This window comes from Pimephales promelas, chromosome 2 (assembly GCF_988280905.1).
Source record: "Pimephales promelas chromosome 2, fPimPro1.hap1.1, whole genome shotgun sequence".
NCBI classification, from domain to species: domain Eukaryota; kingdom Metazoa; phylum Chordata; class Actinopteri; order Cypriniformes; family Leuciscidae; genus Pimephales; species Pimephales promelas.
Genome location: NC_142770.1, coordinates 1,981,689 through 2,009,387, shown reverse-complemented (window position 1 = coordinate 2,009,387; position 27,699 = coordinate 1,981,689). Strand labels below are relative to the sequence as shown.

The 27,699-nt window shown below is 40.2% G+C and overlaps 1 protein-coding gene across 1 annotated transcript in view; it reads left to right on the top strand.

Annotated features, from left to right (window-relative positions):
• Window positions 1-26,937, top strand: part of kdm4b (lysine (K)-specific demethylase 4B) — a 59,326-nt gene extending 32,389 nt beyond the window's left edge. Inside the window, exons 12-22 of the mRNA XM_039682986.2 lie at window positions 1,294-1,417; window positions 3,354-3,532; window positions 6,632-6,833; window positions 11,985-12,061; window positions 12,137-12,192; window positions 12,479-12,587; window positions 16,817-17,002; window positions 18,590-18,757; window positions 19,441-19,560; window positions 22,348-22,440; window positions 24,760-26,937. Coding sequence (XP_039538920.2) covers window positions 1,294-1,417; window positions 3,354-3,532; window positions 6,632-6,833; window positions 11,985-12,061; window positions 12,137-12,192; window positions 12,479-12,587; window positions 16,817-17,002; window positions 18,590-18,757; window positions 19,441-19,560; window positions 22,348-22,440; window positions 24,760-25,107 — 1,662 coding nt within the window. The 3' untranslated portion in view covers window positions 25,108-26,937. The remainder of the gene's footprint in view (window positions 1-1,293; window positions 1,418-3,353; window positions 3,533-6,631; window positions 6,834-11,984; window positions 12,062-12,136; window positions 12,193-12,478; window positions 12,588-16,816; window positions 17,003-18,589; window positions 18,758-19,440; window positions 19,561-22,347; window positions 22,441-24,759) is intronic.
• The last annotated feature ends 762 nt before the right edge of the window (window positions 26,938-27,699 follow it).

Sequence of the window (27,699 nt, the reverse complement as noted above, 5' to 3'; positions counted from 1 at the left end):
AAGTATTTTTGTGTTTGTGTTTTTAGGGATTGCATTTTTTAAGCTGTGATCAATATATAAGCTGTGAATATTTCAATTCGATACATTTCAAACACAATTAGTTCAATTCGATACATTTCGATACAATTAGTTCAATTTCGATACAATTAGTTCAATTCGATACAATTTCGATACAATTGGTTCAATTCGATACATTTCGATACAGTTAGTTCAATTTCGATACAATTAGTTCAATTTCAATACAATTTCGGTACAATTAGTTCAATTCGATACATTTCAAACACAATTCAATTAGTTTTTATGAGGGGTGTAACGGTTCACAAAAATCACGCTTCGGTTCGATGCGATACAGTTCGGTACGTTTTCGATACAGCAAAAAGAAAGAAATGCCAGAGAAATTTTCTTGATTTAATTTTTTATTTATATTTTTATTAAAACTAGCAAAGTATTCTATTTTTTACTTTGAGCAATGATGGAGCTATACTTGACTTTTCCTTAGGAGCATATAAAACAAAACGGCTCATTGGACAAAACGAAATGTAATATTGTAGTAGTTATAAACAAGTTTATTTTAGCTCAGATTAACATGGGCAGCAATTTTATTCATAATGTCAAAATAAAACCGACGTAATGGTACTTGAAAGCGTTATAGCCGACTATTCCTGCCACACTCCTATGGTTACAGTTATGTTGCTGATCTGACCCTGGATAGTTGATTCATGGCACAATGTTTCCTCCTAGTTTCCACGTCAGCGCTGTTTGATCCGTTATTAACGTAGAAATGTGAATGTTAGATTCTAGATCTCGCAGCGATGTTATTACTTCACTGGCGAAATCAAACTTTTTTCTTCAACCACGCAATAACGAGTAGCTCAGTTTCGTTCCGCTTATATTACATTTGCCGTTTGATGTTTTTAATAATGTTTGAAGTATTTTTAATTGAAATATTCACAGCTTTAATATTCAACAATGCTGAATTTCACCCTTAAAAAGTGCAATTCAACAGGCTTTTTTGTTTCAAAAACATTCATTTGGCATCATTTTATTTCCATACATGTCCCAAGCACACAATTACAACGATGTTCTCATTATAAGTTAATATCGCCTATGTTCATGTTGCACTGAACTGCAATTTAATCATATTTCAAGCAATTAAATAAACATCATATAAAGTGTCTCAGCTCAACGGCATTAAGTTATCGGCCCCTAGTTTTAAAAGCCTTTAATTCTAGTCTACAGACTTTAAACATTGAGGTAAATGATTGTCAAATGTATATTTTTGATTGTTCTCAGCCGAGTCCCTTCACAAAGCTGAAGAAGAAGGTCGAGGTGAAGAAGAGCAGAAGGCATCCGCTCAGCAAGCCGCCCATGCGATTGCCTCACTCCATAGTCAAACAAGAAAACTCCAGCGACGAGGGTGGGTACCGCTTCCATGACATCATCAGTGTGTGACCAAGAAGCGAAATATACTCTCAGTATGAAAAATGTATTATTATTATTTTGGCCCTCATTGATAAAACAAGCAGATTTATCTGCTTAAGTGTTCTTAAGGTTGTTCGTACAACCATTCTTGCGTTTTGATGGTGGTCGTAAAATTGGATTCTATTTTGAAATTTTTCGTAAAACCATTTTTTATCTTATTCGTCACATTCAGTTCAAGATTACGAAAGAATATATTTATGAAAGATTTTCACGAATTTCGCAATGACGTACGCAAATTTATGAACTCGTTTCAAAAATTATGTTCGAAATATACAAAAAGTAAAATTACTTTCTTCAGGTTGTTTGTACAACCATTCTTACGTTATTTTTCAGATTCAATTCAACAGTTTATATATGAATATATTTACGAAAGATTTTCACGAACTTGTTTTGCTCCTGTTTTATCAAGTTTCTAAAATAGACTGACGTATTGTAAATTTATGAGGTCATTCTTGAATGCACGTTTTGAAATGACATTCGAAATAATATACAAAAAGTTTAACAATGTTCTTAAGGTTGTTCGTGCAACCATTCTTGCGTAAACAGTTACGAAAGATTTACGCAAATTCGTTTTGCTCCTATTTTTTTTTAGATGGTGGTAGTAAAATTGTATTATATCTTGAAATTGTTTGTACAACCATTCTAATGTCATTCTAACATTTTACGCAAGAATATATTTACAAAGATTTTCATGAATTTCGCAATGACGTACGTAAATTTATGAAGCCGTTTTTGTCTGCACATTTCAAAAATGACATTAGAAATAATCAAATGTTCTTAACACTGTTCGTACAACCATTCTTGCGTAAAATGTTAAATTGACAGCCGTAAATTATGTAGTAATTCATTTTACGAAAAATTTATCCGAATTTCTCCTCTTTTATAGATAACGCTATCTATAAAAGAGGAGAAATTCGGATAGATAACGCTATCTATAAAAGAGGAGAAATTCGGATAAATTTTTCGTAAAATGAATGGCGTTGGCGTTCAAAAAAACTAATTATAGTTTTAAAATGTTTGTAAAGCCGTTCTTAAGTTTTTAAATACAGTTGGTAATAATGTCTATAAAATCTAGTAATGTTCGTAAAACCATTCATAAATTGTTGAATTGCAGAAATCGGAATTAGAATAGTTTGTTGCGCTAGTTTCATAAGTGACATTCGTAAAACTCAATCTTGGTAAAATTGTTTGGATGTCTGTTATAGAAATAAAATAACGGCTTCGCCTGTTTCTTTGTAGATAAACGTTTTGTTTTGGTAATACGAGAAATATTGTCATTCTAGATAAATGTCTGATGGTAAATTTTCCACTGAGGAGAAAGTTGTTGAAAGTTAGATTAGTTTTTCCAATATGAAACGTTTGAATTCATAGTGTTCTGGTTTGGCGGAGAGTTTGTTTGTTTGCTGTGAAAGCATGTACTTGCGAGCACAAAGAGCAAAAGCAATAAAGTATGAAAGAGAGCAGCCACAAACAATAAGCGCTTCATAAAAGCGAGCGGCTGGGAGACAGTTATTGATTTGTCTGAGTGAGTGTTATGAAGAGACAGACAGCTGTAAACCGGCACCGCCTGCTGTCACTGTAGGGGGTAAAACACAGGATAGAGGGGCATCAGAGCCGCCACCACCCAAACCAACCCCCCACCCCCCAGAGCATATCTGTAAAAACGCTGCGCTCCCATTGAAAACAATTGAGAAAATGCGCAAGCCACGTGAAAAATATGGCCTTAACCTCAAACAGTGTCAATATTGACCCTGAGACAAAAGTGGTGGGAACATGTCACGACATTACACCTATGCGCCTGTGTGTGACTCTTCTGAAGTGTTTAATTTGCAGTGTATCTCACGTGTGTGTGTGTGTGTGTGCTCCTGTAGAGCTGTACTCAGGACTTCAAGCAGGCGGAGGCTCGGTAACGGAGACCAAGAAGGATCTGTGGCAGAACCTGTTGCAGAACTGCTTGCCAAACTTCCTCACCGAGAAGCAGTTCAACGTAGCGATGGCGACCATCGAGCCTCACTGCGCCGTGTGCACGCTGTTCTGCCCCTACACACAGGTAATGAACGCTTCACTGCCAAAACACTGAAATAACCCCATGTAATCAGACCATAGGTCCCAGTATAGCTCATAAACCCAGAGTCTTCATCGCTCCCGGTGGCTGGTTCCAGTATAGCTCATTAACCCAGAGTCTTCATCGCCCCCGGTGGCTGGTTCCAGTATAGCTCATAAACCCAGAGTCTTCATCGCTCCCGGTGGCTTGTTCCAGTATAGCTCATAAACCCAGAGTCTTCATCGCCCCCGGTGGCTGGTTCCAGTATAGCTCATAAACCCAGAGTCTTCATCGCCCCCGGTGGCTGGTTCCAGTATAGCTCATAAACCCAGAGTCTTCATCGCTCCCGGTGGCTTGTTCCAGTATAGCTCATAAACCCAGAGTCTTCATCGCCCCCGGTGGCTGGTTCCAGTATAGCTCATAAACCCAGAGTCTCGATCGCCCCCGGTGGCTGGTTCCAGTATAGCTCATAAACCCTGAGTCTCGATCGCCCCCCGGTGGCTGGTTCCAGTATAGCTCATAAACCCAGAGTCTCAAACGCCCCCGGTGGCTGGTCCCAGTATAGCTCATAAACCCAGAGTCTCGATCGCCCCCCGATGGCTGGTCCCAGTATAGCTCATAAACCCAGAGTCTCGATCGCCCCCCCGATGGCTGGTCCCAGTATAGCTCATAAACCCAGAGTCTCGATCGCCCCCCGATGGCTGGTCCCAGTATAGCTCATAAACCCAGAGTCTCGATCGCCCCCCGATGGCTGGTCCCAGTATAGCTCATAAACCCAGAGTCTCGATCGCCCCCCGATGGCTGGTCCCAGTATAGCTCATAAACCCAGAGTCTCGATCGCCCCCCGATGGCTGGTCCCAGTATAGCTCATAAACCCAGAGTCTCGATCGCCCTCCGATGGCTGGTCCCAGTATAGCTCATAAACCCAGAGTCTCGATCGCCCCCCGATGGCTGGTCCCAGTAAAGCTCATAAACCCAGAGTCTCGATCGCCCCCGGTGGCTGGTTCCAGTATAGCTCATAAACCCTGAGTCTCGATCGCCCCCCGGTGGCTGGTTCCAGTATAGCTCATAAACCCAGAGTCTCAAACGCCCCCGGTGGCTGGTCCCAGTATAGCTCATAAACCCAGAGTCTCGATCGCCCCCCGATGGCTGGTCCCAGTATAGCTCATAAACCCAGAGTCTCGATCGCCCCCCCGATGGCTGGTCCCAGTATAGCTCATAAACCCAGAGTCTCGATCGCCCCCCGATGGCTGGTCCCAGTATAGCTCATAAACCCAGAGTCTCGATCGCCCCCCGATGGCTGGTCCCAGTATAGCTCATAAACCCAGAGTCTCGATCGCCCCCCGATGGCTGGTCCCAGTATAGCTCATAAACCCAGAGTCTCGATCGCCCCCCGATGGCTGGTCCCAGTATAGCTCATAAACCCAGAGTCTCGATCGCCCTCCGATGGCTGGTCCCAGTATAGCTCATAAACCCAGAGTCTCGATCGCCCCCCGATGGCTGGTCCCAGTAAAGCTCATAAACCCAGAGTCTCGATCGCCCCCGGTGGCTGGTTCCAGTATAGCTCATAAACCCAGAGTCTCGATCGCCCCCCGATGGCTGGTCCCAGTATAGCTCATAAACCCAGAGTCTCGATCGCCCCCCGGTGGCTGGTTCCAGTATAGCTCATAAACCCAGAGTCTCAAACGCCCCCGGTGGCTGGTCCCAGTATAGCTCATAAACCCAGAGTCTCAAACGCCCCCGGTGGATGGTTCCAGTATAGCTCATAAACCCAGAGTCTCAAACGCCCCCGGTGGCTGGTTCCAGTATAGCTCATAAACCCAGAGTCTCAAACGCCCCCGGTGGCTGGTCCCAGTATAGCTCATAAACCCAGAGTCTCGATCGCCCCCCGGTGGCTGGTCCCAGTATAGCTCATAAACCCAGAGTCTCGATCGCCCCCCGATGGCTGGTCCCAGTATAGCTCATAAACCCAGAGTCTCGATCGCCCCCGGTGGCTGGTTCCAGTATAGCTCATAAACCCAGAGTCTCAAACGCCCCCGGTGGCTGGTCCCAGTGTAGCTCATAAACCCAGAGTCTCGATCGCCCCCCGGTGGCTGGTTCCAGTATAGCTCATAAACCCAGAGTCTCAAACGCCCCCGGTGGCTGGTTCCAGTATAGCTCATAAACCCAGAGTCTCAAACGCCCCCGGTGGCTGGTCCCAGTATAGCTCATAAACCCAGAGTCTCGATCGCCCCCCGGTGGCTGGTCCCAGTATAGCTCATAAACCCAGAGTCTCGATCGCCCCCCGATGGCTGGTCCCAGTATAGCTCATAAACCCAGAGTCTCGATCGCCCCCGGTGGCTGGTTCCAGTATAGCTCATAAACCCAGAGTCTCAAACGCCCCCGGTGGCTGGTCCCAGTGTAGCTCATAAACCCAGAGTCTCGATCGCCCCCCGGTGGCTGGTCCCAGTATAGCTCATAAACCCAGAGTCTCGATCGCCCCCCGATGGCTGGTCCCAGTATAGCTCATAAACCCAGAGTCTCGATCACCCCCCGATGGCTGGTCCCAGTATAGCTCATAAACCCAGAGTCTCGATCGCCCCCCGATGGCTGGTCCCAGTATAGCTCATAAACCCAGAGTCTCGATCGCCCCCGGTGGCTGGTTCCAGTATAGCTCATAAACCCAGAGTTTCGATCGCCCCCGGTGGCTGGTCCCAGTATAGCTCATAAACCCAGAGTCTCGATCGCCCCCCGGTGGCTGGTCCCAATATAGCTCATAAACCCAGAGTCTCGATCGCCCCCCGATGGCTGGTCCCAATATAGCTCATAAACCCAGAGTCTCGATCGCCCCCCGATGGCTGGTCCCAGTATAGCTCATAAACCCAGAGTCTCGATCGCCCCCCGATGGCTGGTCCCAGTATAGCTCATAAACCCAGAGTCTCAATCGCCCCCGGTGGCTCGGTTCCAGTATGGCTCATAAACCCAGAGTCTCCATCGCCCCCGGTGGCTGGTTCCAGTATAGCTCATAAACCCAGGGTTTTGATCGCCCCCGGTGGCTGGTTCTTCCATCTCGAAGCTTTCCTGTCAACATGCTCACCTCTCTCTTGTGTTTTTGTGTGTGTTTAGTCGGTAAAGGACTCGTTCCACGTCTCAGACCCGTCTGGGCTTGTGTCCCGGGTCGGGTGTCGAACCCGTCCGCTGGTTCCAGAGATGTGCTTCAGTGCCGGTGCCGAAAACACTGAACCCCTGCCGTCGAACTCCCACATCGGTGACGACGGCACCAGTGTTCTTCTGTCCTGTGGAAGCTGTGGCCTTCAGGTCCACGCCAGTGAGTTCAGCTTCTTTCTCACGGTCCAAACGCTCGTTAAAGTGGTTTCGTGTCAGCGGCCCCTTTGTTAATAACTAATGATGTTTGTAACGGAAGTGAATCAATCAAAACTTAACTTTTGTTGGACAATAACTTTATTCTAGAACTGCTGTAAACTCAAAACAATCTGTTACTGTAATCTCCTATTATCACTGTAAAGCTGCTTTGAAACAGTCTAGATTGTTAAAAGCGCTATATTAATGAAGATAATTTGACTTGCAGAAGGTTATTATGGCAGTGACGTGTTACGCTAGTGGTTGGTTCCCACAGAACCAAATTAAGCTTTTAATCAAATTTCTATGGTAATGAACTAGATGAACACCTTATAAATATATATATATATATATATATATAAAGAGAGAGAGATTTTCTTTGCTACTTTTCAAAAAGCGATGCCGAGCAGATTGTTATAAATTATGTAGATTTTAAATTATTTTGTATTTATTTTTAAGAATAAATAAATGTATTTATATATTGTGAATAAGATAAAATTATGTGATGAAACATAACCCTTCTTAGGACAACTCAAATTCTTTTCCTGTAAAAATAAATACCAAAAAAAAAATATATATATATATATATATATATATATAGATAGATAGATAGATTATTATTATTCTTTTGTTTTTCGATACATTTTCTAAATTGGATTAGCTAAAAGACTGATATAATATTAGATATAAATTAAATGAATAATATAAATTCTGTAAAATAAGAAATATATAATATAATGCATTATTTGTTTATTTTTGGGTAATTGTTTTTTTGTTTTTGATGAGTGAAAAGTTCCTTTCGTTTATTCATTCATAAAAAAATAATATTTATTATTATAAATCAAAAGTCAAAAGGACCTTTCGGTTTTTCTGTAACAAGGTTTATATTGTACACATCCAACATTTCGCAATATTATGATGCAATTTTTGTGTTGTCAAATCGCCACATTTTTCCCTGAAGGAAATGTACAGTAGATCAGTGTGAATAAGTGAAATGTACATTTTCATTAGTGTTGCGTTGTTCTCCTATCCATCCTCCCAAAACAAGCCGTGGTTCACTGTGTATCTTTAGCCGTCGCGCCGATCCGCACATTTCTGCCTGTCAGTCAGGAGCGTGTGCTAATAAACGCCCTTGATTGTCTCTTTATCTCGTCGCCGGGCCCTCGAGAGCCTCTCACGGGGACCGGACGTCACTCCAGCCAATTTACCGTCAGTCAGGCTGAACTCCAGCACTATTTATTTACAGGGGAAATAAAAACTCCTGAAGAGGAAAGTGGTTTGTTTCTCTTCCGCGCGAATCTAAGCCGCGTAGCCAATTAGAGTATGTGTGTGTGTGAGCGACTCTGCGCTCTGATTGGCCTTTTTTAAACGAAAATGACCGTTCATATGAAACTATTTCAACTTTTGCTTGATGTTTCTGTTTTCCTGAAGCATTCGACCGTGATATTTGATTATATTTACCATCAAAATGGTCTGTACTTCACTGTGATAAAAAAAAAAACCCTACGCGTTTCGCTTGGACGCTTCCCAGAGTCGTTAGATTGTAAAGTGCGACCCGCCGGATGTCGGCTTGTGTTCACGTCGGTTCCTCTGAGCGTGAAGCAGTCGTGTGATTGCTCTGGGATGAGCCGGTGTATATTAGTCTGCTTTTAGATGCACTAATCAGTTTACCGTCACTGTTTTCACTCTGTCAAACTAATTAAAGCTGTCGCTGTGTCGTAAACACACGGTTTCTGTCACCTCCGTTCAGGCTTTCTGTAAAGTAGCACGGCTTATAAAACAGGTATCTCTGGCTGTGTGTGATGTATATCTGCATCAGGTTTGTTAAGTGTCCAACAGTTATTAGTGAAAGCATTGTTTATTGTCATTGCGTGATCTTTTTTGGTTCTTTCTTTATGTAAATTGGTAAACTTTGACCCCAGTTGGCTTTATTTTTTACCACATTTTTCCATGAAAGAAACAAACCACCGTCCAAAATATAAAGGATCCGCCGGTTGAACTGTTCTAGAGGGAAAAAACAACACCAGCAACAACAGCATCTCTAGGGTTTGGGTATCGTACGAATTTTAACTATTCCGACTCTATCGATTCTGATTGATAATGATTGCTAATTCAACGTAACACATTTATTCTAAGTTTGTAGCTCAGGGCTTAAAGGGTTAGTTCACCCAAAAATGAAAATTCTGTCAGTATTTACTCGCCCTCATGTTGTTCCAACCCCGTAAGACCTTCGTTCATCTTCGCAACAAAAAACGATTATTTTCGCATGCGATTCATTTTTGTCCAGCTTTAACGTGTTGACTATTTTAACGATGTCTTTAACGACTTTTCGATGCCAGCAAGAGTCATTCCCTCAAGAAGCCTATGGACTAGTATGCAGGAGCGATCTTAATATCTTAAATATCTTAATTTGTGTTGCGAAGATAAACGAAGGTCTTACGGGGTTGAAACAACATGAGGGTGAGTAAATACTGACAGAATTTTCATTTTTGGGTGAACTAACCCTTTAAAGCTCCGGCGTGCGGCCGTCAGGAAAAAAACGATTATTTTCGCATGCGATTCATTTTTGTCCAGCTTTAACGTGTTAAAATATTTAACGCAATTAACGCAGAATCCGTTCTTTCCGTCATCCTTTAGCTAGGATTATGACCATGCTCTTATTCACGCAAATGCTTTAAACCACTCATGCGCGACAAGACAAAAGAGAACGACACACCTCCTGACACGCGCACAATAAGACGCTTTCTCTTTCGCGCTTGAACGAACAATAACACACATTTATGCCAATATGTCAGTTTTTTCTAGTATCCTCGTTAAATAAAATCTTAAATGGAAGTAAATAGTTGTAAAAGAATAAGATGCGCGAGATCCTGTCAGCAGCGGCGGGTCTTAAAGTGACAGGAGCCCATTAATTCTGTGTGTCAGTAAAGTTAACCTAAAGAACAGAGGGAACGGAGACAATTCACTAAGGAACGCTCGTAGCTTTGACGAGGATTAATCTATATTTCATTTACAATTTATGCAGTGCGAACTGTTTTATAACCGGTATGGTACAGGTAAATGACATTTATTATGGGTTTAAGTGAGGTTTGTTTTAAATTCACAGTTTGTTTTTTTTAAGCCTAATATTTAAAAATTGGGGGAAAATCATTTTCTTGAGACATCAGTAGCTATAATATTTGTGATTCTGGCTTTCCTTCATAAAAATACAAATGTAATACTTATGTAATACTTGAAAATAAATGAGGATAAGCCATAGAGGCGGCAGGGATATTAGGCTACTGTCACTTTAAGAGCTGCACGGATCCAATATACTGTTGCACGCGTTTTCTTTCTTAACAGTTATTGTTCATCGAAGACATAACTGACGGGGATATTTTTACATATTTCTGTGTCTATTTGTCCGTTCAGGTGTTTATTTAGTATGAGCGGCGGCTTTCTGTGCGCGCGTCATTTTGGATGTGAAAAAAAAAAAACTTGCGCCATATTAAAATGCATCGATAAGAGCAATCGAAATGCGCTCGTCTAATTGAATCCAGTTCTTGGAAATCGCTCTCGATGCCCAACCCTAAACATCTCTAGCTTGTTTACCTTCCAAAGCCTTGAAGAACAGGCCGTGAAGTGAAACGAACCACCGTCTAAAATGGTTGAATCGTTCTAGGGGGAAAAAAGACTCCAACAACAACATCTCGAGCTTGTTTGCTCTCCAAAGCCGTGAACAGCTCGTGAAGTGAAAGACAGCTTGTTAGTTGTGCTGTCATTGCCTCCTCATTTCTTGATGCTATTTTCTGCTAGCCTGGTTTCATAAGCGCTTGAACTCGCAAACATTCTTCCAGCGGTTATGAAAATGACTTTCCTGAGCATGTATAAGCGCGTGTGTGCGTGTTGCATATTAAACTAATGCCCGGAGGCTGTATTTGTGTGCCGTGGCGGAGGCCATTACGGCTCGAGCTGGGCTCCCGCGCGCGGCTCCCGCTGCTAGTGTTTACCTGCGCGGGTGAGGTGGGCACAGCTGCTCAAAGCTGGGGATTTCGATAAGACGAGGACGAGGGGGAAATGACAGCATGTCAAAACGGGCTTTCCATTTGTGTGAGCTTTCACCTCCAGCTGGAGCGTTTCTTCTAGAGCGATCGCTCGCACAATATCACAGTCCGTTCCTGTGCCTTGCAGTCGAAGGGAGCCTGGTGTAATTACGGGAAACAGCGGGTTCTTGAACACCGCGCGGCGACAGCGCTACTCGTGTGAACGGCGTCCTTGAATTGCCGAGGTTTCAATTTGCGTACATCTTGTGTAATTGGTTGGAAATGTAAAGGCGTGAGCGACTTGAAATGTCAATCGACTCATTACTAAATATGTCTAAATATTACAACTAAATATTCAGTGAATAGCGGTCATGAGCATTACGTTTTTTTCAACGTAACATTTAAATTGTACGTTTTTTTTTGTACGATTAATTATACGCATTTGAAATAAAAGTTTGTGTTTGGTAGACTTATTTTGTATATATAAATACACACAATGCATGTATATATTTAAGAAAAATATGTTATTTATATATAGGATAATTATAATTATATATAATTTAAATTATATATAGAGAGAGAGAGTATATACATGCAAATATTTCTTAAATATATACATGCATTATCCAGAGTTGGAAATGTAATTTTCAGGTCTCTGTGTAAAAAGTGAGTAACGGGTAATAAATGGATCGTAACTATTCCATAAATATAATTTATTGCTATAAAATCCCAAATATTAAGTAAAAAATATTGTCAAACTAAAACTTAGAATTTTTTGTCTCTTAAAATAAAACATTTCAGTCATTTTTGACCACCACACGATTTTCTTTTTAATTTAATTGTTTGTTCTGTCTTTCTAGTTTCATTTGTCGATTCGTTAAATTTTGTTCTGTCGTTTTTTTCGTTTTTTGCCAATTTTTTCCGTTCGTTTCTTTTTTTCTGCCTTTTGTTCCTAATTTGAACTCTTTGTTCATTCTTTTCGTATCAAACTATATCGGAGAGAGATGTTTTTAATCGAAAATGATGGAAACGGTTGTATCTTTGAAAATAACGTACGCAGTTTTAATAAATAAAATTTTCGTTTTGTTTTCCGTCAGGTTGTTACGGAGTCAATCCCGAGACGAAACAGGACGGCTGGATGTGTTCCCGATGCACCTCGATGGAGTGGACAGCCGTAAGACTCGAACACGTTTCTGTCGTTTATCGTTGCGTTAAAACGTTGCGTTCATTATTGTGTTCTTGGTTGCAGGCCTGCTGTTTGTGCAGTTTAAGAGGAGGAGCTTTGAAGAAAACCACAGATGACAGGTCTCATATCTTAAACTCTATTACGAGATGGCACCCTAAATGTTAAATTGTTTGTTTTTTTTGCGTATTCTCGTAACTTGATAATCTTAAGGTTGAGCCACTGTAGCCACTCTGACTATTTTAACGATGTCTTTAATAACTTTCTGGACCGACAAGTTTCAAGCCCTTAGAAATATTTTAATTTGTGTTGCGAAGATGAACGAAAGTCTTACGGGGTTGAACAACATGAGTCAGAGTGATTAACCCTTTAATGCTGGTTTTGTAAACATTTGTCTGCTGTGGTCAGGTGGGTCCACGTGATCTGCGCGGTGGCTGTGGCCGAGGCTCGTTTCGTCGGCGCTGTGGAACGAGAGCCTGTGGACGTGTCCTCTGTTCCCGACACCAGGAAGAGTCTGGTGAGTCACTGGATGAACACACTCGACACACATCGGGGGAATACGCTGATTTCACGCAGCCGCCATTTTGAAATCGCAAGCGAGGCTTCAGTGGGAAGTAAACGTCGCGAATGCGATGGCGTGTTGTGTTTAATGTAGAAATTAGTTATTCTAAAACTGGTCATACATTTCTTTCATACTTTAGACTTTATACAGTGGAATTCGTTTATAAATAAAATTATTTTTATATATAATTCAGAACGTAAAAAAAGAAGCAGGAACGAACGATATACATATCCTATATTGGATATTAACGTCAATAGCGTCATTTTTTTGGTTGTCTATCTGTACTTCCGGGTTCTTCCCACCGGAGCCTCGCTTTCCATTTCAAAATGGCGGCTGCGTGAAATCAGCGCATTTAGGCTGCTCTTTTGTTCATTGAGTTTTTGTTTTGTTTTTTGCTTAGTTTCTTCGTTCATCCATTGATTTGTGATTTTTTTTTTTCATTCTAACATTTGTGCTTTTATTTTTCGTTATTTTTTTGCTTTCGCCCTTTTCGTTCATTTCTTTTGTTCACATATTAGTTTCGTTCATTTTCTGCTGTTGTTTTCAGTTTCTTTATTGGCATTTTCGTTTGCGTTTGTTTTCTCACATTGTTTCTTTTATTCTTTTGCTGGTAGTTTTATTTGTTTTGTTGTTTTTGTTTCATTTTCCGCGTTTTTTGTTTCTTTTTTTCATTGTTTATTTCTTGCATACATTCTTGGCTTCTACTTTCGTTTGTTTTGCTTAATTATTCGCATTCATTTGTTGTCTGTTTCTTTCATTTTGTGTTTTGCTTTGCTTTTTCGTTTATTTATTTCGTTCTTTCTGTTCATATATTAGTTTCGTTCATTTTCTGCTGTTGTTTTCAGTTATTCTTTCTTATTGGCCTTTCGTTTGTTTGTTTTCTCACATTTGTTTATTTTATTCTTTTGTTTAATTTAGTTTGCTCTTCACTGTTTCTTTCATTTGTTCCATGCTAATGTTTATTTCTTTCTTTTTGCCTCTTTTTGCATTTTTTACGTTTTAGTTTCATTAATTAATGCTCTTTTGTTTGTTCTTTATGTTTCTTATTAGTTTGTTCTTTTTCTTTTTCATTGTTTTTTTGTTTGTTTGTTTTCATTAATTAATTTTTGCTTATTCGTTTGTTCTCGTTTTCTTATTCGTTTGTTCTTTCATTTGTGCTTTGTTTTTTTTTTAACTTTATGATCATTATTTTGTTTCTTTTGTGTTGTTCATTCTATTTTTGTTTCTTTTGTTCATTTGTCTTGTTATTTAGTTGTTCCTCTCTCTCTCGGAGGCAATGATGCATTATTAATGATGTGGAAGGCTGAATAATCAGGTGTCGTTCCTCTGCTGTGCTAAATGAAGTGCATTGATTATATAGGCAGGTTTCTCCATCTGAACGCACACACACACACACACCAGCGCTGCTCAAACACAGAACACAAACCATGAGTGACATCATTTCCTCTGGTGTCGTTCACCACATGATGACAGTAAAAATGCTTCGCTGAGGCAGAAACCGCCCGTTCACATTCCCCTCCTGTTTCTTCTGTTCCAGCTTTCATTCTTTCGTTTGGGCTTTTTTCAATCATTCTTTCGTTTCTTTTGCTGTTTTTTTTCTCCATTTTCTACTTTTGTTTATTTCTGTTTCTTTTGTTTGCTCTTTCTTTCTTGTGTTTTTTTCTTTTTCTTTGGCTGTTTGTTTTCTCTCTGTTCTACTTTTGTTTGTTTTTTTCTGTTTTGTTTCTTTTGTTCACTTTCTTGTTTTTTCTTTCATTCTTTGTTTCTTTTGTTTTTTACTTTTGTTTGTTATTAGTTTCTTTTCTTTGTTCTTTCTTTCTTGTGTTTTTTGTTTCATTCTTTTTCTTTTGCTGTTTGTTTTCTATTCTACTTTTGTTTGTTTTTTCTCTTTCGTTTCTCTTGTTCTTTTTCTTGTTTTTTTCTTTCATTCTGTTTCCTTGTTTTTTACTTTTGTTTGTTATTTGTTTCTTTTCTTTGTTCTTTCTTTCTTTTTTGTTTCATTCTTTTTCTTTGGCTGTTTGTTTTCTTTCTGTTCTACTTTTGTTTGTTTTTTCTCTTTCGTTTCTTTTGTTCACTTTCTTGTTTTTTCTTTCATTCTTTTATTTCTTTGTTTTTTACTTTTGTTTGTTATTTGTTTCTTTTCTTTGTTCTTTCTTTCTTTTTTGTTTCATTCTTTTTCTTTGCCTGTTTGTTTTCTTTGTTTTTTCTCTTTCGTTTCTTTTGTTCACTTTCTTGTTTTTTCTTTCATTCTTTTATTTCTTTGTTTTTTACTTTTGTTTGTTATTTGTTTCTTTTCTTTGTTCTTTCTTTCTTGTGTTTTTTTGTTTCATTCTTTTTCTTTCTGTTCTACTTTTGTTTTTGTTTTTTTCTGTTTCGTTTCTTTTGTTCACTTGTTTTTTACTTTCATTCTTTGTTTATTTTTTTTCTACTTGTGTTTTTTATTTGTTTCTTTTGTTTGCTCTTTATTTTCTTTTTTGTTTCTTTTTTTTCCTTTGCTGTTTGTTTTCTTTCTTTTCTACTGTTAGTTTTTTTGTTTTTAGTTTTTTGTTTCGTTTCTTTTGTTCACTCTTTGTTTTAGTTTTTTTCTTTCATTCTGTCTCTTTTGCTGTTTGTTCTATTTCTCTTTTACTTTTGTTTTGTTTTTATTCTTTTGTTCGCTTTTTCTTTTGTACTTTATATCCCTTTTCATTTAGTTTTTTTCTGTTCGGCTTCTACTTTTGTTCATTCCATTTTATTTATTTTAATCCAGTTTATTTATTCCTTTCACTTTTTGTATGTGCTTTTCCATCTTCTTTTGTCGTCTTTTCATCATTTATGTTTCTTTTTTCTTTCATAAAGCTCTCACACTGTTCATACTTCTGACATCAGCTTGTGGAAAAGAGCAATTTTGGAGCAAATCAATGTTTATATGCACATCAAACATTTATTCTCGTGGATTAAAAGAAAGTCTCTTCTCGCTCGCTGCAACACAAAATGGACGCCAGGTCTGATGTATGAATAAATAACTGAGGGGTTGATGCTCGTAAATCACATATTTGTTCCCTTGCCTTGTCCGTTGGCCTGTCTTGTGATCAATCCCTGAGGAGTGATAAATCAGAGCCTTTCACCCGCCGATGAAATATTTCCGAGCCGGCGCCGCATCGAAAGGCCGGCGTACATTACGGCCGTTTGGCCACAGGGAGCTGAAATGAAGTATTGACAATTTAATAAATAATTTTTATTCCCGTCGATATCTCCTTGTCCGTGCGCCGTGTGTGTGTGTTTGTAGGTGGTTTATGTGGAAATGGAGAAGAGGAGAAAGACAGGCAAGAACGACACAAAGAAAGAGGGAAAGATGAGCCAAAATGTTTTCCATTCAGAGGATATTGGCATAAAAATGGCACAGTTTTAAACAATCGACTGCTCGCTGAATTCATTTGCCACAAAATAAGTCAAAATCAACTGTCTTTCTGTTGTTAATAAATGTTCCTCTTCCTAATCTCTCATGGAAATGTAAGCTTCTGCGTTCTTGAAATGACTTTCCCTTTCAGCTGACGCATTAAAATAATACCAATAGCCAAATATCTATTTAGCATTCGCCTCAGGATGGGTAAAATCACTTTTCCTCATTGAAAACCCTGCAATTAGTCAAGTTACAATAGTTAAATGGGTTGTAAATGTCTTTTGATGTTTACATTTCCCTTTGTTTTGCACTTGTTTTGTTTGTTTTGGTTCATTTACTTGTTGCTTGTTTCATTGTTTCTGTTTCACTTCCATTTCTTGGCTGTTTTAATCTTTATTTTGTCTCTTATGTCTTAATTTTTTTGTATTTTTTTAAAATTTGCTAGCTATCAACATGTTAAAACATGTAATAAATGTACTAGTATCATAGTAGCAATGTATTAATTCATCCTAGAAACAAGCTAGCAATGTGTCCATTCATGCGAATAGTGTGTTAAATCAAGTAAATGTTGTGCTAATTCATATTAGGAAAATGTTAACATAATGCTGAAATTTGCTAGCAAAGTGTTAAACCATGTTAGAAACATGTTAGCAGTGTGATAAATCATGCTAACAGTTATCTGTTTTCTGATTGTATTTCTAAGCTTACTTAACTTTTTTATCTAGTTGTGAATCCTATTTATCCTGGGAATTTGTGTTGCTAATGACTTTATATATTGAGATTTCCTCGTTCTGATTTTCAGAAGTGCGTCTATTGCCACAAGACGACCAAGCAGAACTTCGGCGCGTGTATCCAGTGCTCGTCGGACAACTGCTCCACATCTTTCCACGTCACCTGTGCGCTCCTCGCCGGAGTCACAATGAAGCCGGCCGATTGGCCGTACGTGGTGTCCGTCACCTGTCACAAACACAAGCATGCCAATCAGAAGGTGCGTAGCCTTGGTGACATTTAAAGCAGCCTCAGTGTAAACAGGAGATTACAGTAACATAGATTGTTTTGGCTTTATGACAGCTCCAGCTACAGTTAGTTTTGATTAAATGACTTCCGTCGCAACGATCATTAGTTATTAACGTAGGGGCCGCTTACACGACACGCAAACCTTCAAGTCATCCTTGGTGTATATGATATTCTTTTTTCAGACAAATACAATCAGTTATATATTTAAAACATGTCCTGGCTCTTCCAAACTTTATAATGGCAGTGAATGGCTTTTTTTGTTTTTGGAAGTCTGTAAAAGTGCATCCATCCATCATAAAAGTGCATCTATCCATCATAAAAGTGCATCTGTTCATCATAAAAGTGCATCTATCCATCATAAAAGTGCATCTATCCATCATAAAAGTGCATCTGTCCATCATAAAAGTGCATCTATCCATCATAAAAGTGCATCTGTTCATCATAAAAGTGCATCTGTTCATCATAAAAGTGCATCTATCCATCATAAAAGTGCATCTGTCCATCATAAAAGTGCATCTATCCATCATAAAAGTGCATCTGTTCATCATAAAAGTGCATCCGTCCATCATAAAAGTGCATCTGTCCATCATAAAAGTGCATCTATCCATCATAAAAGTGCATCTGTTCATCATAAAAGTGCATCTATCTATCATAAAAGTGCATCTGTTCATCATAAAAGTGCATCTATCTATCATAAAAGTGCATCTGTTCATCATAAAAGTGCATCTATCCATCATAAAAGTGCATCTGTTCATCATAAAAGTGCATCTATCCATCATAAAAGTGCATCTGTTCATCATAAAAGTGCATCTATCTATCATAAAAGTGCATCTATCCATCATAAAAGTGCATCTATCCATCATAAAAGTGCATCTGTTCATCATAAAAGTGCATCTGTTCATCATAAAAGTGCATCTATCCATCATAAAAGTGCATCTGTCCATCATAAAAGTGCATCTATCCATCATAAAAGTGCATCTGTTCATCATAAAAGTGCATCTATCCATCATAAAAGTGCATCCGTCCATCATAAAAGTGCATCTGTCCATCATAAAAGTGCATCTATCCATCATAAAAGTGCATCTGTTCATCATAAAAGTGCATCTATCTATCATAAAAGTGCATCTATCCATCATAAAAGTGCATCTATCCATCATAAAAGTGCATCTATCCATCATAAAAGTGCATCCGTCCATCATAAAAGTGCATCTGTCCATCATAAAAGTGCATCTATCCATCATAAAAGTGCATCTGTCCATCATAAAAGTGCATCTATCCATCATAAAAGTGCATCCGTCCATCATAAAAGTGCATCTGTCCATCATAAAAGATGCACTTTTATGATGGATAGATGCACGTTTATGAACTTCAAAACAGAAACGGCCATTCACTGCTATTATAAAGTTTGGAAGAGCCAGGACATTTATTAATGTAACTCTGTATTCGTCTGAAAGAAGAATGTCATACACCTAGGATGACTTGAGTGTGAGTAAATCATGAACTGTCCCTTTAAATGAGAGCACGTGTTCCTCAAGCTGACGGTTCGGCTCTGTTGCAGCTCAAGAGCAGCTCGCGCGAGTTGTCTCTGGGTCAGGAGGTCATCGGGAGGAGCAGCAACGGTTGGTTTTATCGCTGCACCATCACCGGCATCGGCACGCAGAACTACTACGAGGTCAACTTTGACGACGGCTCCTACTGTGATAACGTCTTCCCAGAGAACCTGCTGGTGAGTTAACACACCAACAAACAGTCTCTTCTACATATTTGGGGATTTATAACCGCTTTGGGTCTCACTTTATATTATCAAAAAATAATGTAAATAATAAATACGATGAACTTATTTTGTTCATGTTGTATCGTAAAACACTTGCTGCTACTTAATCCTTGTGTTTGGCTTTGTTTTGATGCGTTGACCTGATTTCCACTGAAACAGGTAGCTAAGGCGGGACAGTGAATGGCTCCTCCCCCTTTTTAAATAGCCAATAGCGTTTAGTTTCAATAGTAGTTGGAAAACGGAATAAAACTCAAGCGTTTGAGCAACCGAACACACATCTCCAACCCATGTTGCTCCATGACGTTCAACGGTCGCTTCGGCCAGGTGGTGTTTATAGCATAAAGGGGCGGAGCTTTCGATTCTAGAGAGCATTCGATAAAAACCTGTGATCCATTTTAGCAGAAGTTTTGAAATCTTATATCTCCTAAATGTGAATTTTGTCATTTTTGAACACACCTTAAGCCTAACATATTCATACTGGAAGTTTTAAAAATCATACATTTAGATTTTAGGGGGCCTTTAAATTCTGGTCCTGATTGGTTAATCTGATTCTAGGTTGTTATGGTTGGCTTTGGCGCATTAATTTGGCTCGTCCAATCAGATTTGATCTATGGTCTCTTTAATGTCTGTCTCAGAGTCACGACTGCCTGCGGAACGGCCCTCCAGAACAGGGCGAAATTGTGGTGGTCAAGACAATCGACGGACGGATTCTCAACGCGTCTTTTGTCAAGGAACACGTCCACCGATCCTATCAGGTAACTGTGACGTCTTACATTTATTTTTGTATTTATTTATCCAATGACTTGTTTTGTTTGTTTTTTCGGTTTGGCTTCAACATTAATAAATAATTCATGTTTTGTTTTTTTAAAGGGATACTCCCCTTTTTTGGAAATAGGCCGTTTTTGAATCCATTCAGCCGATTTTCTGGTATTTAGAATAATATCGGTAACCAGACAGTTTCTGGTCCCATTGACTTCCATAGTAGGAAAAAATATATACTGTGGAAGTCAATGAGACCAGAAACTGTCTAATTCGAAAATGGTAAAACCCAACTGTTTAACTCTGGGGGAGTTGTAAAATGAGCCTATTTCCAAAAAAAAGTGGAGTATCCCTTTAAAGTCCCCGTTTAGTCAATCATTTTATCCTTAAAACTCACCTTTGATTACCGAAACAAGATATTTAAACGTTTTTTTATGTGAATTTTTTTTCGTTATGCCTCTAAATATCTTGAATGTAACTCGACACCCTTGCCTCATTTAGTATGCACGGTTGTATGAATATGCAAATGAGCCCCGCCTCCACTCACTCAGAGATCCACTGGTTGGCGATCACACGTTGATCTGATTGGTTACAAGGTTTGAGACTGTCTTTGGTTCACTGCAGTTTTAAGGAGGAAATACTCAGCAATGCTGTCGACTTATGAACTTACACATGGTTTGACTTAAAGCATATTAAAAACACCACATAAACATAGAAACAACATTAAAAACTTGTTTTTTAAAGACGTTATTAGTAAAATAATGTAAATAGTTAATTTTTGTGTTAATAGTCAATAGCGTCGCCTGGTTTGGAAACGAAATCTTTCGGTTGAGTTTCTCTTGATTCCCGCCCTTCTCCGAGTCTTTCATGAGTCCACATTTGGTGTAAAGTTTGCTTTCCTCGTACACAGAGGAGCCGCTGACGTCTTGAGCAAAAGGGAGGAGAGATTAATGGGAAAATGAGAAGACTAGGCATATGTGCCGCTTGGGGGATTTATGGAGTCTGTACATGAATCTTATGAGGTGTGATGGACCGCAGACAACGAGAATAGACCGCCATTCATCTGCTATTTCTCATACACGCGACACTCCGTCACAGGAAGTGCTTTTGAGTTCTTGTGCAGGGATGAGACCATGTTTTCCCTTACATTTGGGTCACATTTGAATGGAAAAGTGACTAAATCGGATTCTAAAATGAGGCTTACCAAACGCCACTAGTTTTGGTTCACGTCAGATTCTTTCTCATTAAAACCCAAACATACACGATACGGTGTTTCATTGTTCGGCTGAACTCTTGAGAGACTCCTCTGTCAGCATTAACGAAGCGTTTGATTCTCTCCGCCGCCCCAAGACTCCATTATTTATCAGATCCGTGTGAGTCACGGCACTCCATAACAACCACAGATCACTGACGTCACTTTAGCCTTTGCTAGACGCACCGAATATTCCCCCAACCACCCCAGGCGATCTGTTACTGGATGTCTGGAAGTCTGACAGGTCTTGAAGCTGCTGGGAATTGATCTGGAATAGGGTGTTGATTGCAGTCTGGTTGAAAGTTTGAAGCTTGTTATGTTGGTTCCTCCTCTGCTCCAAAAATAAGAGTTGTAAAGGAGTATTCTGGGTTAAATGCAGTTTTTACAGCTCTATCATTATGTTTAGCATTACATAAGTGATTTCTATGTGTGGTTGGGCTGTCAAATAAAAATTCGAATTTGAATATTCATCAAAAAAAGAAAAATGGACTGATTTGAACGTAGAGATACGAAGACCTGCAGGTTAGAGTGTTTTGAAATGCATTAAATAATAAAAGAAACCAGAAGAGGATTATTTTTAATGAAAATTGGGAGGCGGATGGCCGTTACTCTTTCACGTATCTAAGTATGTGGTGTGCACGTGTAGGTGTGTGTGCCTATGAATGCATGCATTTGTTTGTGCATATATGAAAAAAAGTGTCCTAAATGAAAACTGTGCTACCCAATATCACAAAATAGACTTGTATATATGCATTATAGTTCATTTTTTCAACTTTAAAGTGTTAGTTTCTTTCGTTAAAAAATCTATTCTCGTTTTTTTTTTCTATTTAAATTCTATTTACGAACTCACCAAACACAATAATGTTCAATAGGTGTACATTTTTTGAAAGATAATCTTTTTCTGAAACCCATGACACCTTGGACATGCACATTGTTTTCAAATTTTACAGTTAAAAAAATCTAAATATGTGAAACACACCTATTTTAGCTTCAGGTTCTAAAGGGTTAAGGAAATCATATTTTATTTAAGAACAATTGTTTCAATTTATGTTTATGCACTTTAAAAAGTGAATGTCATTTTAATTTCAATAAAAGAGGCAATGCTTGATTTGGTTTATATGTTCCTAATGTGCTTGCTTGCGCCCTCTTGTGGGCATAGGAGACAATACAGTACTTTTTTCCTCTTTTTCCTAATTAAGTATAATTTAATTTGAATTTTGTTTATATATTTAAGAAAGAAATTAGAATTTTGAGTTATGTGGAGTTGCGTGGAATTATGTATTGCTAGTCCATGTCCCTTCCCAAAAGATGAAACACAATTAAATTACATTTATTATTAAATTTATTGTGTTTGTAGATTTAGATATATTTCTATTACGTAGATGGAGTTGTACTTGTATAACTGGAAAACTGTTTCCCGAGGGTGTTAGTAAGGTGCCCGCTGAGACACAAGCTTGGATCGCATCATATAATTTGGTTCTAAGAGCAGTGAAGGATCTGAAGCATCTAAACTGACTGCATTTCTTTCCAGGTGGAGTTTCAGGACGAGACGCAGATCTTACTGAAACGCAGTGAGATTCACTCTCTAAACCAGGAGCTGCCCAAGAGGGTCATGTCTCGTCTGGTAAGCGCTTTAATTCACTGCACACAGAATTCATCAATCTAAAGTCAAAGTGCAAGTTTAACAGTTTCCTGCTTTCGTGTTTGTCAAACTAAAATTTTTTACGAATACATCGCGAATCGACCCTGAGCTTAGTTCTTAACAGAAGATGGCGCTCTGGGCCGGTTTTTAACAGCAGAGGGCGCTCTGGGCCGGTTTTTAACAGCAGAGGGCGCTCTGGGCCGGTTTTTAACAGCAGAGGGCGCTCTGGGCCGGTTTTTAACAGCAGAGGGCGCTCTGGGTTGGTTTTTAACAGCAGAGGACGCTCTGGGCCGGTTTTTAACAGCAGAGGGCGCTCTGGGCCGGTTTTTAACAGCAGAGGGCGCTCTGGGTTGGTTTTTAACAGCAGAGGACGCTCTGGGCCGGTTTTTAACAGCAGAGGACGCTCTGGGCCGGTTTTTAACAGCAGAGGGCGCTCTCAACCGGTTTTTAACAGCAGAGGATGCTCTGGGCCGGTTTTTAACAGCAGAGGGCGCTCTCAACCGGTTTTTAACAGCAGAGGATGCTCTAGACCGTTTTTTAACAGCAGAGGGCGCTCTCAACCGGTTTTTAACAGCAGTGGCGCTCTCAGCTGGTTTTTAACAGCAGAGGGTGCTCTGGGCCGGTTTTTAACAGCAGAGGGCGCTCTCAGCTGGTTTTTAACAGCAGAGGGCACTCTGGACCGGTTTTTAACAGCAGAGGGCACTCTCAACAGGTTTTTAACAGCAGTGGCGCTCTCAGCTGGTTTTTAACAGCAGTGGCGCTCTCAGCTGGTTTTTAACAGCAGTGGCGCTCTCAGCTGGTTTTTAACAGCAGAGGGCACTCTCAACAGGTTTTTAACAGCAGTGGTGCTCTCAGCTGGTTTTTAACAGCAGAGGGTGCTCTGGACCGGTTTTTAACAGCAGAGGGCGCTCTCGGCTGGTTTTTAACAGGAGAGGGCACTCTGGACCGGTTTAACAGCAGAGGGCGCTCTCGGCTGGTTTTTAACAGGAGAGGGCACTCTGGACCGGTTTAACAGTAGAGGGCGCTCTCGGCTGGTTTTTAACAGTAGATTGCGCTCTGGGCCGGTTTTTAACAGTAGACAGCGCTCTAGGCTGGTTTTTAACAGCAGATGGTGCTCTCGGCTGGTTTTTAACAGTAGAGGGCACTCTAGGCTGGTTTTTAACAGCAGATGGTGCTCTCGGCTGGTTTTTAACAGTAGAGGGCACTCTAGGCTGGTTTTTAACGGAAGATGGCGCTCTCGGCTGGTTTTTAACAGCAGATGGTGCTCTCGGCTGGTTTTTAACAGTAGAGGGCACTCTAGGCTGGTTTTTAACAGCAGATGGCGCTCTCGGCTGGTTTTTAACAGCAGAGGGCGCTCTGGACCGGGTTTTAACAGCAGAGGGCGCTCTGGGCCGGTTTTTAACAGCAGATGGTGCTCTCGGCTGGTTTTTAACAGTAGAGGGCACTCTAGGCTGGTTTTTAACAGCAGATGGTGCTCGAGGCTGGTTTTTAACAGCAGATGGCGCTCTCGGCTGGTTTTTAACAGCAGATGGTGCTCTCGGCTGGTTTTTAACAGCAGATGGTGCTCTCGGCTGGTTTTTAACAGTACAGGGCGCTCTGGGCCGGTTTTTAATAGCAGATGGCGCTCTCGGCTGGTTTTTAACAGCAGATGGTGCTCTCGGCTGGTTTTTAACAGTAGAGGGCACTCTAGGCTGGTTTTTAACAGCAGATGGCGCTCTCGGCTGGTTTTTAACAGCAGATGGTGCTCGAGGCTGGTTTTTAACAGCAGAGGGCACTCTAGGCTGGTTTTTAACAGAAGCGGCGCTTTAGGCTGGTTTTTAACAGCAGAGGGCACTCTAGGCTGGTTTTTAACAGCAGATGGCGCTCTCGGCTGGTTTTTAACAGCAGATGGTGCTCGAGGCTGGTTTTTAACAGCAGAGGGCACTCTAGGCTGGTTTTTAACAGAAGCGGCGCTTTAGGCTGGTTTTTAACAGCAGAGGGCACTCTAGGCTGGTTTTTAACAGAAGCGGCGCTCTGTAATTCACTTTAACCTTTTCGGACGTCATGAGTGATTATTTTATAGAAGGTTCAAGTGGTGTGTGTAAGGCATTAGAAGCCAGCAGATTACTGCTTTCTAGATCACGCGGCGCCCTCTGCTGTTAGACACTAAACACTAGAATCGCGATGCATTCGTAAAAAAATTTGAATTGATCCAGAATCATTTCTCGATTCACGATGCACCGATTTATTGTCCCAGCCCTACTAACAATGCAGCTATGTTGAGAGCTACGTAAAACATAGTTGTTTTTTTATTATCAACAGGCATCTGTGAACCAACAACAACCTCAGGCCCAACCATCAGACGAACCGCTGGCCGCGAAACGCCCGCGTCTGCCGACACCGCCACCCATGCTAGCCATCGAGCCCTCAGCGCTACCTCCTGAATTAATCACCGTTTTCCTGCCCGCTAGTATTACTCCGAGTCCGAACATCAGCACCCCCCCTTGCTTGCCACCCGCGTCACTTCCTGTCTCAGCCCCCACACTTCCTGTTCCAGAACCCAGCGAGAGTTACACCCACAGCTCCAGCTACATCGCCTACATGGAGTCTCTCCTCAACTCGGACTTTCCTCCAGAAGAGGACGAACAAGGCGTTGAGCCGATGTATTGAAGCGCCGCCTCGCGCTACCAGCTATTTGTCAACGCTTACCTGACTTTAAATTCATCCACTTGCATGTCTTTGTTTCATTTACTCGCTGTCGTGCTAATTTAAGTCTCCCACACATGTACGGTGCACGTGGGACGCATGTGTGTCATTATAAACTGAAGCCGAAACGGACCCAGTACAGAGCCTTGGGGGACGCCACATTCCTCGGACCCCTTTCCACGATCCCTCTCTCCGCCTCTCGTGCTAAACGCAAAGTTTCCAGGTGGAATAATCATTTGCTGTTTGTGCTGTTTACTTTATACCTGATTTTTTTTCTCTAACGACTGCAAAATATTTTTCTAACTCAAGCCAAAACATCATGCTATACCCGGTCACTGATCAAAAACAGTCCAAATCTGTACAGTTTCAGGTATTTTTCTCTGTACTTAAGTGTTTGGGAGGGGGTCACAGGAAGTTTTAGACAGGGCTCATGGGATTTAACAAGTATTTAAGGATTTAAATGTCTTTTGTCACATATAGATTTAATATTTGTACAAAGAAAATCACAACTATGACAGCACCAGAAGCTACAGTTTTCAGTTAGCGCAAACGTACGTGTTATGATAGATTCGTGCATCATGTATTCTTCTATCGATTATAACCAACGATAAAGTTTTTCAGCGCCAGATGATTGGATTTGTTTTTGTAGCATTCTTGGTAGACGTTTATATGGGGAAACTATTCACCTTGTCTGTTTTCTTTTTTTATTATTATTATTACCGGTGTTGTTTTTATTTTTATTTTGGTGAAATTTGCAACATAATGTTGAAAGATGAAAAAATAAATAAGTTGAATTTATCCTTTCTATTCAAGAGATTGAAGTGGCGTACATTTAAGCATATAGTCATAGATGATGTTAAACGGATACGCAATCAGCCTTCTCAAGGTGCTATAGAGGTCTTAGACTACTGAGGGGCGCTCCGGGTCACGTGACCCACGGTGAGGTGTACATACTAGACGTCCTGCTCACAAAACTGAACATTTTTCAGTGTATCTTTAAGAGTCTTACCCAATGTCACATTGAAATAAAGGGTCTGGTTGTCGCTTTTCGGATTTCTTTTCTCCTTTTTGTTGTTTTGTCTTGTGATGTGTAGATTGAGCTATTATCGTTTTGGAAGGCCTCCATTGGCGGTTGTCGCCCAGATAGCATTGAGAGATTGCTCCAACGCCCGCCCACTCGATTCATTTAGAAACAAACACTCGGTTGAGACGCTTTCCAGACAGAATCTCTTTAGCGCGCCAAAGATTTCAGAGAATAGTCCAAGATGCAGGATAAATAATGCATGAAATTAAAGTTAAGACATTATTGCGATTAACGAGTCAGCATTAAATATTCTTTTTCTTTACTTTTTCTTCCCCCACATATTATTGATATTCCTCCTGCTTTTGGAACATGTTTTATAACCCAAACTACACTTTGAAGGTCATGAATCTTTAGGGATGAAGTGCGTACTGAGGTTTGAACCTCTCATTCTGTTGCGAGCACATCTTCTCAACCTCCGTTTGATGTGACAACCGTTGTTCTCGTCTCACGACTGATACTCGACGCCGTTTGTTGTTTCTCACCTGTCAGTGACGCCACGGCCGCTCTAAGGCTTGACACAGTGTGTCGATGGCATTTGTACTCCTCTGATCCTGGGGTTTCTGCTTTGCATCAACACAGAAACTTCACAAGAGGCAAGTTTAATGAAACAATAACCCACCACAGCTTGAATACTGATGATGGCAAATGTTTATCTGTGCAGAAGTAGGTCTACTAGGAAAGATTCTAATAAAATGTGAAGTGAAAATGTGCTTTGTGTTCAATTGTGTTTATTTCCCTGGGAAAGCTATGAAAAATTTAATAATAATAAATGAATAAAACCAAAAACATGTTTCTAGTGTTCAATTGACTAGGTTCAGCTCTTGCATGCAAGTTTTGTATAGCAAAAAAGTAGTGATGTCTGATTTATATATATATATAAATCTGTTGAACTTGTTTGCAAATTAGTCATCAAAATGGTTCTTTAATTCTTTAATCACAAACAGCTGTAAAGATAATGAACATGTATAAGTGTCAATCATAAATGCACTTTTGCTCTTGAAAATGCTTCGTTTTTATAAATTGCTTTCTGAAAAATCCACCCAAGTACTTTCCTGAAGTTCACAGGTCAGTAAATTGCGCTTTATTAATTGCATATGATCACAATCGAACCGATTAAAAGCTTTTCTCGGAGACCAGAGCTATTAATAATAAGCCATTGTGAGGGAAAAAACGCCATGAATCATCCGAGGCAAAAACATTAATCTGGTAGAGAGTTGCTCTATCAAATTGAACCTTCATTGACATTAGCTGTTCTAAATGCGCCTTTATCTGATTAAAAAACAATTAGGCTTTTAAAATAGCGTCTAATTGTTTTGTGCAACTAAAATGAAACGTCAGTCAGGATTTGTTTGGCGCCAGTGTAGTTCCCATAATGCACCACGGTTAGACAGTCTCACACAAAGTTATGAATCCTCTTACGCTAGGAGATATTTCGAGACACAGCTGACTCTGTAGGGGCCAAACTGGAGAAA